This window comes from Diprion similis, chromosome 12 (genome assembly GCF_021155765.1).
Source record: "Diprion similis isolate iyDipSimi1 chromosome 12, iyDipSimi1.1, whole genome shotgun sequence".
NCBI lineage: Eukaryota > Metazoa > Arthropoda > Insecta > Hymenoptera > Diprionidae > Diprion > Diprion similis.
The window spans coordinates 8,624,311-8,642,584 of record NC_060116.1 but is presented as its reverse complement, the minus strand read 5'-3'; the positions used below and the strand labels follow the sequence as shown (position 1 = coordinate 8,642,584).

At 35.0% G+C, this 18,274-nt stretch overlaps 1 protein-coding gene and 1 long non-coding RNA gene across 4 annotated transcripts; one reads left to right on the top strand and one right to left on the bottom strand.

The window, feature by feature from the left end:
• Position 1: 1 nt before the first annotated feature.
• Positions 2–12,646, top strand: LOC124413252. Of its 3 annotated transcripts, XM_046893715.1 has the most exons (8): positions 274–376; positions 1,345–1,492; positions 1,741–6,744; positions 7,202–7,277; positions 7,855–8,117; positions 8,294–8,449; positions 8,790–9,103; positions 9,285–12,646. In XM_046893715.1, the coding sequence occupies exons 3-8, from the start codon at positions 1,765–1,767 to the stop codon at positions 10,888–10,890; spliced, it is 7,395 nt and encodes a 2,464-aa protein (XP_046749671.1). In that variant the 5' UTR covers positions 274–376; positions 1,345–1,492; positions 1,741–1,764; the 3' UTR covers positions 10,891–12,646. The 3 variants fall into 3 exon arrangements, with proteins under 3 accessions (XP_046749672.1, XP_046749670.1, XP_046749671.1); XM_046893716.1 differs by lacking the exons at positions 274–376; positions 1,345–1,492 and adding an exon at positions 2–103; XM_046893714.1 differs by lacking the exon at positions 1,345–1,492 and having other exon boundaries at positions 252–376.
• A 254-nt stretch (positions 12,647–12,900) lies between these two features.
• On the bottom strand, positions 12,901–18,137 carry LOC124413261. The gene is made up of 2 exons (XR_006929856.1): positions 17,742–18,137; positions 12,901–17,642 (listed from the first exon to the last, which is right to left on the bottom strand). It is a non-coding gene; the product is annotated as an uncharacterized LOC124413261 (long non-coding RNA).
• Positions 18,138–18,274: the final 137 nt, after the last annotated feature.

The window sequence follows — 18,274 nt, the reverse complement described above, 5'->3', positions numbered from 1 at the left end:
TGGCCGCCATTAATGTGTATGGGCGCGTCTCCTGTTCGTTCCTGAATTTCTACCGTAAATCGAAGCGTCGGGAGTGTTTTTTGTAAAATTGGCGGATCCGTTAGTAAGTTCCTATCGTGAATAAATTACCGCGGTATAATACACATTGTGTAAGCATCGTTATTAGCTTTAATATTGTTAAATAAAGCAGGCAAAGTTAGCGCAAATGTAGTATATGACTTAGGCAACTTAATCATCTTGTCGTCAGATGGTGTTAGCGTGAAAGCAGTAGGACAGCGTACAGACACCCTGAAACGGGATCGTGTTTTCCTCAGTGTAATATTTTCCATTTTGCCGAAAAAACGACGCACTTTTGTGACAATTTTTGGCCCCAGAGGTGAGTGATCGTTATCCTTATTCTATTGAGTACGAAAATTCCCACTCCGACGGCTTCAAACTCTTGTAATAAGTCGTACAAGTATCAAGTCAGTGCCGACCTTTTGTTTATCCATGATAATTTTTTCGCAAACATTTCTTTCGAGATTTTCACAATTTATCGTCAAGTCACTGGTCAATTTTCAATCTCAGAAGTTAATATGCCTTCCTCGCTTAGTTTTGAGACAAAAATTTACACCGTTCGAGCTGCCTAACCGGAGATATCGGTAAAAATATCATCGGCATTTCCCTGGCTGAGAAGAGGTTCACGATGTATCCGTGTAAATGCAAAGTTTGTCACGTAATTTTTCTGACGCCAGGGCCGCATCAATTAACCCCCGAACAATAATTTTCCCTTACTGTTTCGAATATTCTTAGCGTAACAATGCAGGTTACTTGTTGAATTTTCGTACATTCAGATGTTTCATGAACGTTATAATTTTTAATCCTCGTTCGTAAAGTCTCCGTTCATTCCGCATTTTTGTAGTCTACCTTGTGCATGGCTGTAGAAAGTATCACATGGCAACTAGTCTCCATTCCATTAGCACGAATATGGCTCGTTTTTTCCCCCCTCAACTTTTGTAAATGTCTTTAGTTTTTTTTTCTCTCTTCCATCTTGTATTTTATTTAGGAAAATTATTTACGAAATATTGTTAGCCGAATTTTTCACTGTTTCGAAGTTTCTTATATTTAGGATGAATTTATCAGTTCCAAATACCGTACATGTTATTGATCTCAAAATGAGTCTGGTTGAAATTTAATGTTTGTTCAGGTCATTATATTTCTAATTTATTTTCTAGCAACTCTATAGGTACTGACAATTTTTATACTTAATTCATTGGATAGAATAAACTTTTCAAATTTTCATAAAATCACAATTATTTTGTGGGTCATAAAATAGCTCAATTGTTTTATTGCTGGTATGTGCAGATGTGAGTTAACGTTAACACCAGGGAGGTCTGATTTAAAACATGTGCAAGTTTGATACGAAAATTCGAGATCTGTGGGTAAACTTCTTCGTGCTTAAAGAAATAACGTCTGGAGCTTCGCTTTCGCTCATGTACCTTTGTACTTGAGGGTAACTCAAGGTGACTGAGAATTCTAAACCAACTATTGCCCGCTGTAAGAAACCGGAAAAAATTAAATAAACAAACTGACCATAATATATAGCATAGAATTTTTCAAAGGGATGCATTCTTAGAAATATAAATCAATTATAAGACTGTAACTTAGAAAGCCTAGCTGACCAAGAACCAGTGACATTACTTTACCAGTTGTGAAGGCAAGCCTCTTTAGTATTAACATTGGATATGAACGGGATTTCAGGAGCCCAATGTGGGTGGAAGTGAGATGGCATCCAGGGAGAAGAGACCCCTAGCGCCTTCAAAGTCCAAACAGAAGGTGAATAATGATTGTACATCACCATCAGTCGAGCAGAAAAGTAAGAAAGGCAAAGCTCAAACAAACACAAGACAACAGCAAATTGCACAGGATATTTTAGAGGCTGTAGCTACTGGCAGTCAACTCCCTGTGAAAATAAACGCAAACTTGCCGCGTAAAAAAGCCATAAAAAATTTACGGCATAAGTCAAAACTTCAAGCTACGAAAAGCAACCTTATTAAGGTTAAGATCACTAAAAAAGCACCGATCAGGGCTTTAAGAAAAACTAACGTGGAAACGATCAGGGCCGTCAAGGGTAGAAGAACGAAAAAAAATCTTACAGACGTGAAAAATCTTGAAAATAACATTGAAAATCCAGATAACGATAACGGTATCACTAAAACTGGTGCTAAGGGAAACAATAACAGTGTTAAATCTGTAAATACGGCAGTCAGCACGTTCAGAAATAGTCTGAAATCGAGAAAAATTAAACACCCTATCAAAAGCACAGAAGTCGATAATAGTATCATTGAAGTTACAGGAAAGGAGACCGACACTGCTAACTCTGGTGCAATAAGCTCAAGAAATAGCCCGAAGACTGGGAGAAAAATTAAAATCACTTATAAGAAACTTCAAGATCTTGAACCAGAGGAGACGGAAGATAGTACGAGTTTAGAAACTGAGAATAAATATAATAAAGTTTCTAAAGTAGGGCCTGTTAAGAGATCCAATAAGGAAAAAGACAATAGTACAAAGGCTGTTGAAGATACTGCAAGCTCTTCAAAAATTCTTAGACTCAAACGAAATACCAGCAAAGAAAGAGATATCCAGACCAATACTAGGAGTCCTAACGTAATAGATACAAAAAGTATTAAAGCTATATCCGACAATAAAAATTTGGTAGATCTTACAATTGACGAGGTTATTTCCACTACTGTTGTCAGATCAGCCATAGAAGAAACACAAGGATCAGCAAAAAAGGCAAAGAAAGGGAGAAAAATATCAGAAAGGCCTGAAAGATTATTATCTGAAAGTGAGATCAAGAAAGAGTCAGATACAGAGGAACTGAAACCCGCAGCAAATGAAAGTGGTAAAGAACCCGACTTGGAGACACTAAAGCCGAACCAAATTTTAAAAGATATGAGCCAAAATAGTTCGGATTGTGTGAAAAATACATTACCAAGGACAAGATATAATCGCACATTGGCACAGAGAAGCCTTCGAAACGGCAAATTGCGTGGATCTACCGAACTTGTTACATCACTGGACGTGGAGGGTAGTAAACAATACAAATTGGAATCTGCAGATCAAACTGGGTCTGACACTTGTCCTGGTGATTCATCAGGGGACATAACTGAAAGTGACCATTTTTTTTACGAGTCAAATTTAGATAGTTCACAAGGCATGATGAATTCGAGTAAAGCTGAAACCCCAAAAAACAATGAAGATGACGAGAACAATGGAACTGGGATAGGGAACAATAATAATAACAACAATGGAGAGCGCGGAGAAAGAATATCCGAAGTTGGGCCAACATTGCGCTCTAAAACAAAAGCTAAAACTATAGATTCTACAGTGACAAGTTTGGATAGTAAATCAAGCAGTGACGCTAAAGCTGACGAAACAAAACTTGTAGTGAACAATTCCAGTACACACGACGAGTCAATAAAAAATTCCACTGTAGAACAAACACGTAAAGAAAATGTTCTAGTAAATATTTCGGATAAACCAAAGAGTCGCCGGAGTAGTTTGAATATTGAAATGAAGAAAACAGTTGCATCATTTTATGGATCTGATAAATCTGAGAATCCAAAGTCGCAGATTGATCAAATGATAGAAAATATAAAATTGAATATTGCAAAATCAATTGAAAGTAAAATTTTTGGTCCTGAAAAGAGTCTCGTTTTGGGTAAGAGTTTTGAAATATCAAAGACTGAAGAGATCGTTGCACCCTTGAGCACCGAATTGCAGAAAAAGAATTTAGAGGAGAATGATGAAGATTTAAATGCTCCAAATGTTTCCAAGAGCGAAATTAAATCTGAAAATTCAGAAAATTCGATTCCCAAAGTTGCAGATACTGCTAAAGAGATTGAGAAAATGGTAATGGGTGATATGGAAATAACTGACACACAGTCACAGGAAAGGCAAACAAACTGCAGTGACAATGGCAATGTAGCTACTGCCAGTGGTTTAGTCGGAGTCTGCAAATTTGAAAATATCACCAATAGTAAAAATGCCTGTGAGAGCTTTTCAGGGCAAAAAGACGTCCATATGGAAAATTCTGGTCCTCATTTGGTATCTACTAAAAATAATGAAATATCTGGAAAGCCTACAGACGTGCCCATGGAAGATGTCGATGAAGATCAATCATATACAGCCGAAGATCAATCTGGAGGAGTGGATATTGTCAAAACGTTGATCAACACCAGAACATCTAATGTAAATATTGAAAATTTATCAGTTACTACTAAACAATCAGTGGAATGTAGTAAGAGTCAGTCAAACCAAATTCAGCCCTTGCCAGAAATTAGTACGACTATTGAGAAGCAATGTAAAAGATTGCCTATAGTTTTGAATAAGCCAGAAAGCGCTGATCAAATATCTGCACAAATTAAGAAAAATTTATCCATCGACGCTAGTGGTTCACAGGAGAGCAACAAAGATACTCCCCATCATACATTGAATTATGAAACATTTAAACAAGAATTGAAAGAAGTTCATAAAAATACAGAATCTAGTATCCTAGAAATTGAATCGGTAACAGAATCGAGGAATGCAAATGTTGCTTTGAATTCATTTGGAATAGGAGCTCAATCGTTAGGCATTTCAAACGATATCAAAACACTAGTAACAGGCCAAGATAGTACTATGGAAAATGTTTATTCATCTACTACGATACAATCTGAAGAATTGGAAACATTGGAGAGTATTTCTAGGGAAGTTGAAAGGTTAGTGGCTGAAAGTGAATCTGAAAATAAAAAGATTACTAGCTCATCGAGCCGATCATCCACTGAGACAGATAAAAAGAAGACTGAGGATCATTTTCCAATTAAAGCTTCGGAAAATTGTAATAAATCTCCTGACGATTTTAATAACAGTGTGCATCCCGAATCGGAAACAAATAGGTTTTTGGAAGTGCTGGAATCTTCTTTTACGGATTCCGATATTCTGACAATGACACCAGAAATCAGCGAGGTTCTAGCTTCTAAGGAAACACCCCGAACCGATGCTATCCCTTCAAATGAGATTTTAAACTCTGAAAAATTCGCCCAAGATTCAGTCAATGATGCTGAACGGTGTGAAAATGACGAGACTGCTGTTGAAAATCAAGATACAGTCTGTGATCATCAGTCAACATCAAACGGTCAGGATAAAATACTGAATAGTCGAAATTTGTCTGTAACATCAAAATTATCACCTGAAAATAGAGAAAAGTCATCAAGTATATCATCTCAAGATATCTCTCAGTTTTCGCGTGTTAAAGAAACCGTGGAATTACAAAATTTAAATGTAGAGCAAAAGTCAAACAGCGGAGAAAAGACAACAATTAGCCACGATGATTTGAAGCGCCAGAAAAATCTTCTCAAGAACCCAGAAATTTTAGAGCAATTCGATAGAAGCATTGAAAACGATCGATCTTCGACTGTTTCAGGTGAAACGTCATCAGAAAAGCGAACGAACAACCAAGAAAAAACTCCACATGAGTCGAATGAGACTTCACTTGTCGATACGTCCAATGGTGAGGGCACTATGAAAAAAGATTCAAGACTTGGCAACATCGATAAGCCAATCACTGCTGAAGAGCAATCATGTTTAATCGAGGAGAACAAACGTGTTTTAAGGGCGCGGGATAGACAAAAGAAGGTGGAACCAACTCGAAAATCCCAGGAGACTGTTCAGAATGCAAAAGTGTTTGAGCAATCTAAACCAATGGTCAGTATATTGGAAATTGTAAAAAATGTTGAAGACGTTGACAATGCAGAAATCACAAAAGAACTAGGGGAGCATAAAAATGATAGTTGTCAAGAATTAACATTAAGTAAACAGAGTAATTCTGATGGTGTGGCTGCTATGGGCGAGTTAGACAGATTAGAATCTGATGAACCAGACCCAGTTGAAAATGAAGCAGTGCAAGGGTCTCTTATTCGAACCCGGCGCGGTCGGGAGTTGAAAAAACGCAAAGATGAGCAGCAACAGATCCAGAATGTTCAGAAACCGAAACGAAGTAAACGAGAAAACAAGAAATCAGATCAGCAGAATAAAGAAGAAACTCTTTTGGATAATGAAGTCGCAAAAATAAATGAAAATACTCAGTCACTAACGGAAAAATATGAGAAAGCTTATAAAGAGGGTGGTAATTTCAGAGGGTTTTCTGAAGGTAGCTATAAAAACATATTTAGCTCTGGTAAAGTTCGAAAGAATGATAATGATCGAAGCCATTCAGAGACTGATTTGGAGATGGTTAAACTTGAAATGGAAAATGTGGAACTCATGAAGAAACGATCAGGCAATATTACAGCACTACCAGACATAATTGAAGAAAATTCATCTAGAAATTCGGAAGCAACTTCGGAAAATGACAAAAAGATAGTTGAACACACGTTGAAAACGCCAGAGACATTACAGAAAGATTTAGATGAAACTTCTACCTCCAGCGAATCATCGAGTAGTGTCGCAGCAACACCCAAGATATTAGAAACACCTGAGGATAAAGTGAAAAAAGAATCTATTCTAAGACTACTTGGCTTGGAGTCACTGGAAAAGGCGGCAGAACGTTTGAGTCATCAGAAAGCTAAGAAAGAACAGTACACAGGCACATTAAAAACTGTTATTAGGGTACAGAAAGAAAAAGACAAGAAGCGATCACGATCCCCATTGAAAATGGTTTTAAAACAAGGCCGAAGCGATGGAGATGGAGACTCGCCAGAATTTTACACCATTCAAAAGGAGGTAAGAAGTTTTTCAATCAATCAATTTTTCAACACCTTTCTCGGTTCGTTCAAGTCAAGCTATTTATTTCAGAATTTTTTAATTCCATTCAACTAGTTCATCATGTATGCGATGTATATTGCTGTAAACAATTTTTTTAGAACATATAACGAATCCACTATAATCATTAATACCAAATGGTTTACTCATTACATCTTATGGGCAATCTGATTAGCACAACGTGACATCCTATATTATAGTCGAATTTTTGGGGACAGTTTCACAGCATAAATGTAACAAGTTGAGTTTAAAGTAAATTTGTAATTTAGATTCTGAAATTAGAACCAGTTTTAACATTGTAAATTTGTGGCAATTTATGCCATGATTCTACTTACTAGTAGAGGACAATCATACCTGATATAGCTGAACGATGTTTTTGAACTACCATTAAGATTGATAAAAAAAAAAACTTTTTCAGCTTGGAACCAGCGGCTTAGGCGACAGCAGCTCCGGTGCGAACCGCAAGTTCTCTACTAATCACAGACATTCTTGCGGTAATCTTGGTTGCGGGCATTTTCTAATAACTACATAATCACACCTCTTTCTCTCGTGCTTATGCAAATCTCACAAATTTACAAATCATCCATCATTTAATAAAAAGTTTAACACTGGAAAGGAATGCTGTATGTGCAATGGATTGTAAAAAATGTTATAATACACAGTTCCTGTTTAAATTCATTAAATATACGTGAAGATAATACTAAGAATGAAACGAAAAAGCTTTTAATAGTAAGGAAATTAGTACAGCAATCTTTTATCTAACATTTTTTACTTAGATACAATCATTTCACTATATGAAGTTCAAAAAGTTTGATTATATAACAAGCATGCAGTTTGAATCATTTTATATTATATTACAATTCTGAGTTCAAATTTAACATTAAGTCAAAAAAAAAAAATGAAAAGTAATTGCTTCAAACGTGAAAAAATGTATCTTTTCTCATTCAATATCCAATCATCTTCAAATTAAAATATCATCCTCATTGACTGCAAAAAAATATTCTCAACACATTAGGTTTTGTTACGAAGAGTATGTGCTTCATTTTGTAATTGAAGTTTTGGTAATTTTAGATGAAGATCCAGAGGAACCACCGTCAAAAGATCGTCAGTCACTTGTCATCCCAGAGAAATCATCATCGTTTTCAATACATCCAGGTCGTTTGTGCGCAGATGTGTGCTGCTACTGTTTTGGAAAATTTGGTTTATTAGATACACCTATGCACTTGGCACAAATGAAATCTGATGAGCGACGCAAAAAGATTTTGAATATTGATAGGTATCTCACAAAAGATTCCTGTCTTTGCGATGCTTGCTATCGTCATGTAGATCGAAAGGTAACAATAATTTTCACATGTAGATATTATTGATTAAGTATTGACAAATCGTATCTTTAGACACTTCGTTGTTGTACAAAATGAGGATCTTTTAACCTTTTGTCTTACAAGTGGGTAAGATACTATATTGACATGGTGAACATCATATTAACAATTCGCTTTTCCAATAATTCAAGGCAAATACCAGCCCTACAAACATGCAAGCCAAACCTGAAAGACAACATCGGCAGTTGATGGTCTCCAAGTGTTCCGCAAGAGAGTGCAGAGAACCAGCTAGGCATCATGTCAAGCGACGTTGGCTGCTTAAAATCAAAGCTGGGCTCCAAAACCAGGCAAACATTATTAATATTGTTAATTTTTTGAATTCGGTCTTCACCGTATTAGTGGCTATTCTTATACAATCAGTACATTTATTAAATATTCAGTTAGCAGCCTTTGCCAAGTAAATCGATCTTCTCTAGTATTCACTTCGAAAAATGTTATTTCCCAAAAAACGTGGCTGCTAATCCTTTAAATAATTGAACTGTGATATAATCGAAATCTTAATTTGATGTGTTTGTATTTAATTTGTCATTCCCATAAAGTAATATTTGACATTTTGCGTTCTTCTGAGTTTGATATTGTTTTTCAACTGTAGAGGCTCTGTATAATGTATATTCTGTGTTAATACAGGTGGATATAGATTGGGAGTCAAGTCAGCATACGTCAATGTCCTTTTGCGTGAATCACTATTCAAAGATTGAAAGGTTTCTAACATGTGCACTTTGCAAGCGTCGTCTTGCCAGAAACCATACTCATCAACTGGTTGCTGCTGAAACTGATGAGTTGAATGAGCGCCTCAGACATCAAGGAATACCAGTGCCACTTTCAGCTGGTACCTTTGTTTGCAAACTCTGTAGGTATTTTACTCAGCTACAGCTCAAGTACAAAGACATCGAAAACATGAACGCGAACCACAAGTCGTTCTTCAAGAGTTACAGAAAGCGGTGAGTAATTTTTTAATCATTATTTACGATTTATGGCTGCAAGAATCTTTTTTTTTTTATCGTAGAAATATGTCGAGTCAGGAAAGTGAGAGATTTTGATTTGGTCTGCCTGAGAAATTTATGTTTTATATTGTTACCGTTGGTAATCAGTTAATACAAGTATTTTTTTTATAACTTACAGAATTTTGCATTACCACGATATTGAAGTACTCGAAAACGAAGAAGAAGATTTGTCTCCCCAGAGCCAACCTCCCAAAGACAAAGATAAACGAAAAAAGTCGAAATGTGGACAAGGTAAGGGTGGTAGCTCTAAGTCCCTTGACAGTACCCACAATTCCGCATCGGAAAAGTCGACTCCAGAGCCAAACAAAAATGAAGGAATGAATTTCGAGACAAGTAACCATGCTTTTGGCAACCAAAATTCAACAAATGACAAAAACCGTGATCAAGATACTACCGCCTATCATGAGATCCAAATTTTGAATGTCGAAGATTCAGTAGAAAATTTGAAGAAAAGGAAATCCCATGATATGCAGGGTTACCGTAGCAGCCCCATGGCTTCTTCTGGCGGTGCTAATGATCTTGTTGAAATATTGGCTATGGACAAGGAAGTAACCCTAACAAGACTACCGAAAAGAAACAGAACAAACAGTGATATTACTCCTGTTGTTCAAAGACTTGGGGCTAATCCCTCCATCAGTGTACGTACGCTCTTCCCTGGCGAAGAGGAAATGAATTTACATGCAAATGTTGAATTCAACAGTGTCCGTGAAGTCACGCCGCAGGGATGGGAAAAGTGCGCAACAATGATACAGTATGATAGAGATACTAAACTGTTATGGCAAGAACTACAAAGGCCGTACGGGAACCAGAGCTCGTTTCTCAGACATTTAATACTTTTGGAAAAGTATTACAGATCTGGAGACCTAGTATTAGCCCCAAATGCATCTCGAAACGCTATTAACTATTCTACGTCAGTACAGAATCGGCTAATATCTTATGAGGGACCAGAGAAAGTCGACGAACCTATCATGGAACCGATTTCATCGGAGTTCGCTAGTCCACGGAGATTGAGCGGTGGTTTCGTGATGGAGAGAGATAGACTTTCCATGCCAAGTACCAGTTCTTTTCTGACTAATACATCAGTGAACTCGAATGTAACTAACTCATTTTCTAATTCAACGAAAACAAGTCCGCCGCGGATATTGAAGTTAAATTCGGGTGTATCAATCATAAAAAAACCCCCACCAAACCTGCATCGTTTGAATTTACCATCGACTAGTACGAGTAATGCAAGTAACTCAAAGCGCAAAGACAACAGAATGCCAGTCATGTCAGGTGGTAAAGTATTCCAGTTAAGTGAACCAGAATTTAAAAAATTACAGCACTTGAAGAGGCAAAAGCAAATGCTTAATGAAAAACAAATGTCGAATATTAACTTGACCGGCAATAGTGGTGGTTCTGTTTCTCCATCAAGCGTACCTAGTAGACCACCAACACAGTATCAAAAGGCACAAATAGCCGCGCAAACACAATTTCAAAAGCATTTGCGAATGCAGCAAGAAATGCTAAACAGACAGAGCAGAAGTGATTTTGAACCATTAATATGTGATGTTCGATCATTGACGAACGAGAACAACCCAACACAGAACCTGTTGAGTAACTTGAATTTACCAAAATCAATTCAAGTCACTACAAAACCCCCAAATCCGATTCCAATAATGCCAAAAATTCCGAAATCTCTAACCGTGATACCCCAAACAATTACTAGACCTACGGATAAATGAAAGAATAAAATAAACTTTTTAGTGATTTGCACCTTCTATTGGACCACGTTATGCATCAAGAACCATATCATGACAATTTTACGTTGTAGTGAAAAAAAAGAAACATGAGAATTTTTCTTGTTACATTATACAATACTAGAAACAATACCGGGCAAGTTTTATTTTCTGGCGATCATTGAATTGTTTTTTATACACACACACACATACACACACATTATTTATTGGTAGAGTGTTGAACGTTTTCTTTATCGACATATACAACCATGGAGCCTTTAATATTTTTCATCATTATATATTAAACCGCGGGTATTGCGATTTTTAATTGTTATAGTTTTTTTTTTTTATTTTTCTAATATAATTTTTCTCGTATTAAAAGAAAAATTAGTACAACAGGGCGCTTCTTTATTTTCACCAAGCTCTGATGAATGCCTATCTTCTGACGATGCATAACAGGGACTGATTAGGCATGTTTCGAATTCGGATTAGAATTTTGAAATCTCAGCATTACCCATTATTGAAATACCTTGATTTCGGATACTGAAAACGGACCATAGTCTTTTTGCTCTTATATTGAGTTATTGATTTCTGCGAAATCAAATATTTGTAGAACCTATCCGATGTATAGATAGGCATTGCTAACCTAATTATAATATTCTCGCATTTTCCAAATATTTCAAGAGCGGAGAATGTATGCAATTAATTTTTTCAATTTTAATTGCAAGATGTGGAAAGTCTAATGTATTTGTGAAAGAAACATTAATTAAATATTCTAAAAGTGAATTTTAACATTTGAAATGAATCAAAATCTTGAGTGGTTGTATAGGCGAAGAGACGATACTAAAAAAATTATGAATAATCTGATAACTTATGCTAACGTAACAGCTGACCTAACACCACTGAATATATCAATGTTCACTAAGAAAAGTGCCTAAACAATGTGAGAACATATTAGTTGTTATTGACCTAGTACGTTAAAAACTGACTTACAATGGTAGATAAAATTAGTTATTACCTAAACAAAACCATATCAGCGCTACCTAAATAATTTTTTTTACACATATGATTTAGGCTGCGGATGTAGAAAAAGAGTATTCGGATGTCATTCAGATGATTGCAGTACTGATTGAGTTGCAGTACGTTCGCCATGCGACTTATTCATTGTTATACTGTAACATAATTTTATCTTTTTTACCAATCGTATATTCAGCGTTGCATCTGCTGATGACTATCTATAAGATGCGCGAAATGGTTGAACATGCCCCATGATTTCTGTAACAGTACTGCTGAGACAGAAATAGACTCTGGTGGATCCTTGACATCCAGCACTCATTATGTATTATCTATACTTTTAGGTTTAGAAGAATGATGATTAGCCTTTTACCTTTTAATTATTATACACATAAAAAATGAATGCATCTCCAGCAAGGAGCATAATAGTAATCTGTAATTATAAACGAAATTAAGTCTAAATAGTTAATTGAATTCTAGGACATGCGTTGAGCTTATTTATTACAACATAATTATAATGTACATAATTAATAAATAATAACAATCATAATTCGCATAAGATTCCTTAGTTTTATTGAAAGTGGTAAACCACAATGAGTACAGTTTCTGAAATCAATGCTGCACGGCAATAAGTATCTTATGCCACCATTCAGAAGCGATCTTTCACGTTCTTTTTGTAAAAAAATTAAAAAGTGTTCTTGGCACTGTAATTACCATATATTAATAGATTTGTTTTCCGTGCAGTTACCTTGGAATAGTGTGACATAATCTTTACATTCAACATACATGTACATCATTTCTTTAAATTTTTTCTTTACGGTTTACTGTTACTATACTTACTCCTCGAAAGATGTAGTCGAATAATGAAATGTATCTATGCATGGGCACCACAGCCTATCTGCTGAGTGATAGCTCAACTGTACAATAAAAGCTGAATGCGTAAGGAGAGAGTGTCGGATCTCGTTGTGAACGGCAAGAGCTTTTTGTTTTTGCGGCATTAGGATTAGGTGCGTTTATACACTTGAAGTATGGTATAAAATTCATACCCACATTCTTTGTTGATGCATAATGATGTAAATATTATTATCAAACAATACTACTTTGTGTCACAAGATACGAACTTTAATTTATTATATTTATAACAAGTTTCTAATATGTAAAATCATCTTGCAGACGTTACAGTCATTTTATTTTCCTATGCTGATGAGAAATGCTAATAATTTGTACACGCATCGGTATGACATGCTTCGTTTTTTTTCTTCTCTTTACTACAGACACTTGTGCTTGAGACATTGTTGAAAGTCATTTGCAATAATAAATATTTATGGTAGTGGTGAAATTGAACAAATGGCTGTGTAATATTTTTTAATCTACATTATATTCGATGTAAAATGTAAAGTTCGAATCGTTTGACCAAAATGCCAAAATATGTTTACTATATCCGTATATGGATGATTTGAAACATTAGTAATTAAGTACCTATATGCTTTACAATGTTGATATGTCTTAACAATATTATTAATGGCACTGTTTCAAACCAGCTTGGAAAATTCATGAAAAGTATCGAACCCTTGTAAATGACGGAAACTTGGTGTATGGTATATTAGTTTAGAGTGAGATCAAGTTCTTCAAGTTTTATCTGTTATCCGACACTCTGTATCCTAGTTTCTTGTGAATTAGAAATTGAGAAGAGGTTTGAAGAATCATTACACTAGAATGTTGCAGCAATTACCTATGTAAAAGCTACTAATTATTATGTAACAAAGTGTAATACAATGCAAATTATATAGGTACATTATACATATAAATTCTCTATTTTACTAAGGATATTTTTGATATATATGGACATGTATATATATATCGAATTCAAATTAATTATTTCAAACGCTCGATAATCAGTTATTGTTGTTAAAGGACATTCATGTCTCAGATTATAGGGAAAGAGAGCAATTGATACCAGTGTCAACAACCGAATTTAATTCTTCACTAATCGCTCGGCAAAACTTCACCGTAAATACATACGGATGGAATTCTGTATAAAGTTGTCAAATATGAATGACAAGTCTCTTATGTTATTTCAAAGTGCTAAGATTATTACTTTGAACGTTCGTACGCATATGAAGTTTTTATTTAAAGACCTTTGTGAACTGTAACTACCCATCGGTGTTAGTTAGTTACAATTTTATTCTGTTGTATATTTCACTTGGTACCGAGCACTCTTCCCTGTGTTACATACTTAGATCGTATGATAGATGTACGAGCTAAGCTTAAGTTTTAAGAATTCTATTTTTCTGGTGGCAGAGGGTATATCTATTGTAAAATGACTGAGGAAAATGATATGACGACGTTGAATGGGTGTTGTAAAGAGTGATATAGGACACTTTTTAAGCGTTTTATCCAAATTTGATGGTAGCATCTATTTAAGGAAGGGTGGAATTATGTATAAACCTTTGAACTCTTGGCATATTATTCCAAGTAATGAAAAGTTATTCAGCTATACATCCATTCTCTAATATCATTTAAAGTGCGATTGAACTCTTGGGTAGAATAACAGCGTTAATACATGACTGACATTTGTGAGGTATCAGTATTCGTCCCACAAAATATAATTGCTTCGGTATCTGCATAGGTAATGCAAAATTTATGATCTTTCATCAATACTGGCAGGTCAAGTTTTTACCAAAATCTCGTGAGAGTTTGCATCAAATGGAAATTGGAAAAGTGATATACCCTTATCAGTATCGTAGAAACGATCCTGTCTGTACCGGCGAATATAAAACATTCATAGCAATGACGTTGTTGTTCTGCCTGAAGGTTAAATTATCCTTATTTCGTGTAAATTTCATTAGTAATTGACTATTTCAATAGTAGCATTATTGAAATCTTATTCCTGATCTATTATAGTTGAAAAAAATCATGAATGTGTTTTGATATATCGTAAATGACGCGAAAGAAACCAATATGATGCCTTTGAGTGAACCATAGGCGATCTATTTTGTATCTTTTTTGTACCGAGCTACGTACACGTACAAATGAATTTTGAAGCCTAAACTCTTGAAAAGGATGAGGTATTTTTCGAATTGTTACTGCAGAAACTATCTGTAAGATTATAGTATTTGACGTGAGATAACGCTGGAAAATTTCAGACTCGGCTGAAATTGAGAAATGAAATGTTTGCAAGTTGTTTCACACGTGAGAGAGTAATTACGGAAAGTAATTACGGAGAAAGTAACTTGAATATGTTCTCACAATCGCTTACATTCGAAAAATCCTAAGAAAATATCCAGAAATATTGATCTATATCCATATCCGTGTAAATCTGAGTATCGATGCGGTAGAGACACGCGACAAGAGAAGAAAATAAAATATGAATCGTCCATGGCTCACTTTTGTATTCCCTAATTCTAGATAATTCGTTTAGTTTCACGGAATCATTTTACTCGCTTTTGTTGTCTTCCACCAAAGTGTCTTGTATTGCTCGATTGCACTGCAGCATGTATTATAAATAAATACATATATTTATAATAACTCGATTTGCGCGCAGATTTGTACAGTTTCAAGATATTTTGATAGCAATAAATGCATCGTTGCGATTCGGAGAGTAAGATTTACTTTTTTAAACTATTTAATCGCGGGACTCAATGCTTGGCTTAGGTTTCGCTCAGATTGTATATTTTGAAACGCAATGGGGATCAGGCATTTCACTGCCATTTTAGGAATTATTTCTCTAGCTTCTGCTAGAGTAATCAAATTGTACCAAGATGTAGTTTACGTCGCACATACTATTATTTTAGTATACCTTGGTACTCGTGTCAGAAATTATAAAAAAAAATGTCCCTCAATTCGATACCTAAACTGCTGAACAGAGTTGCAAGCCTGCTGTTACACATTAATAGTATATATATATATATATATATATTTTTTTTTTTTGTAATGAAATTGAAGAGATTGACTGTATGGTTTCCGTTTTATAAGCATTTTTTGCAAGTCAATGTAAAGAAAGGAGGTTGACGAGGGCGGAGATAATGATCATCCGATATTTTCAATCAGGTATTCAAATTCATCCAATATCACAGTAAATATCACTAGCAAGGACTTGATTGCTGCAGGATCTGGCATATTTTCCCATTAATAACAGGTTAAAGAATATTATGGACAAAAATACTGTTTTCATAAATAGGTGCTACCTATTTCAAGTTCAGTTTGTCGAGATTGGCAATTTCGAATAATATAAAAAGAACTAAAGCAAAATTACCAATTTGGTTATGGATATTTTGTACTGCACGTGCTTACGACTTCCAAAAATTTTGAACTACGAATTTCAGAGCGATCCGATCACATCTCTATAATCCTGTAAACATATGGATTAGCAATTACGTGTTAGACACCTAGCCCGGAGATTTCAACCGGGATTTTGAGTAGTAACCAACTGAAATTGCGATTGTATGGATATGTTACAAGGTTTCAGACCTGATGTGTGATTTGTAATTAAATTGACATTTAAACGAGTGAATTGTTAATTCAAATAAATTAACGTCAGCGCACCTGAGTTTCGGTTATGAAATTATATTATTTAAATTAATATTAATATACGTTACAATTCTTATAACTAATTTTGTTTATTTAGTTGTATCATGTAATAGTTATTATTAGTTCCCTTTGTATATATTCGCAACATTCAATAAAAATACAAAAAAAAAAACCACAATAATAAAACCCAATAACTATTATGTCATTTATAGTTATACATAATTCTACATTAAACATCAATTATAAACAATTTAAGTTTCAGTTACAACCATCACCACCTATATACGTACATTCTATAGCCAGTTTCGAGCGTCTTCATAACGGTGCAAAATGAGCGATGTGATTGTGAGGAAACCTAATAGACATTAGAGACGATTGATGGCCGAAAGAGAAAAGAGAGACTGGCATGAAGTGCGGAAGCGAAGCAGGTTGGTAAGTTTGAGGTCATTTCATGTTTCTACCTCTAGCAGAGAAGGCGTAGATAGATGTTACCTTGTACTTTGCACTGGGTAACTGCGTGTAGCGTAACGTATAAATGTACTCTGGTACTGACGGTTTTTGCATAGCTCTTCCATTGGACCGCTAAATGAGTGAATTCTAAATGCGTTTACTGACTAGTTTATTCGTAATACGTTTAATGTGAAGATACATTATTGGAATCGAAAAGCCCTAAGCAATAATAGAGATTACTCTAAAGTACGTGTTTCGAACCAAAAATTATAAATTTGTTATTCTTCACAATCCCATTGACGGAATTTATTGCACTAATTTCTAGGTAGATGAATCTAGTTAAAAATTAGGTTCATTCAGCTAAAGAAATATGATTTCTCAAATCGTGAAGTATCAAGAGATCCGGGATGCGATAACAAGACTTGTAGTCACGGGCTAGAATTCAATTTCTGACTGACAGAATTGTCTGAATTTTCTAGAAATATTGATACATCACTAAGAACCAACTCCCTTTACTGGTTGCCATACATGTAATATATACAAGTGATTTTCACGAGGTATAAAGAAAACATGTACTAGATTTCCACGTTTTGAAATCTAGAGACTCATTTCCAATTATTTTCAGATAAAGGTTCCCCTCGTATAATACTCTTAACTTTTTTCTTATTGAAATTTAGTATTATCTACGATTTCGGGGTACGAATTTATACCCAAGTGGTGGTTTCGTCCCGAAACGCCACACAAAATAATAAGATAACCAGTGCCTGAATTCTTGAAAGTAGGATCCTAGATATCGTCCGCAACAGCATAGGATATCGCATGAAACATTTGGTATTCTTGTTTCAGTAATCGAGGCTCTGAACAAGTAAAGTATAATTTAACCTTCAATTTAATTTTTATACCTAAGAAATCGTAATAGTTATAGCTCGCGAGAATCATTTATACGCGTGTACAATGAAAAATGAAACGAGAATGATTGTCTACTCAGAACCTGCTGAAATTATAGATCACTAATCAACGGTTGGCCCAAAAATAGGAAGTATCTTGTTCGACACGCAACTACTTGACAGTAAGCGGTTGTACTCTGAACATAATTGTACCCCAGTATAATTATTGGTCTCACGCAATTTGAAATTATAGCTCGTGGGTGAGCTGTACCCTCAAACCTGTACAATGTAACTATTTATTAATAAGCAAGAGCATGTCGGCATACGTTTTATATATCCTTGAAATTGCCAAATAAGTATAAGTAAGGTAAAAAAAAAAAAAAAAAAAAAAAAAAAAAACGGTCAATCCCATGCATGTACAACTTGTGATTATCGAACAGACAATTTTCCTTACTTTTCTTTACCTTTGGTGATATAAGAAAAGTATTGGTCTTGGTCGAAGATAACTT

Excerpts from the sequence above, each read along its gene's own strand:
- LOC124413252 (XM_046893716.1), top strand. The coding sequence starts at position 1,765 with ATGGCATCCAGGGAGAAGAGACCCCTAGCGCCTTCAAAGTCCAAACAG. Across the intron at positions 7,278-7,854 it reads TAATCACAGACATTCTTGCG|ATGAAGATCCAGAGGAACCA; the intron begins GTAATCTTGGTT and ends TGGTAATTTTAG. Across the intron at positions 8,450-8,789 it reads AAGCTGGGCTCCAAAACCAG|GTGGATATAGATTGGGAGTC; the intron begins GCAAACATTATT and ends GTGTTAATACAG.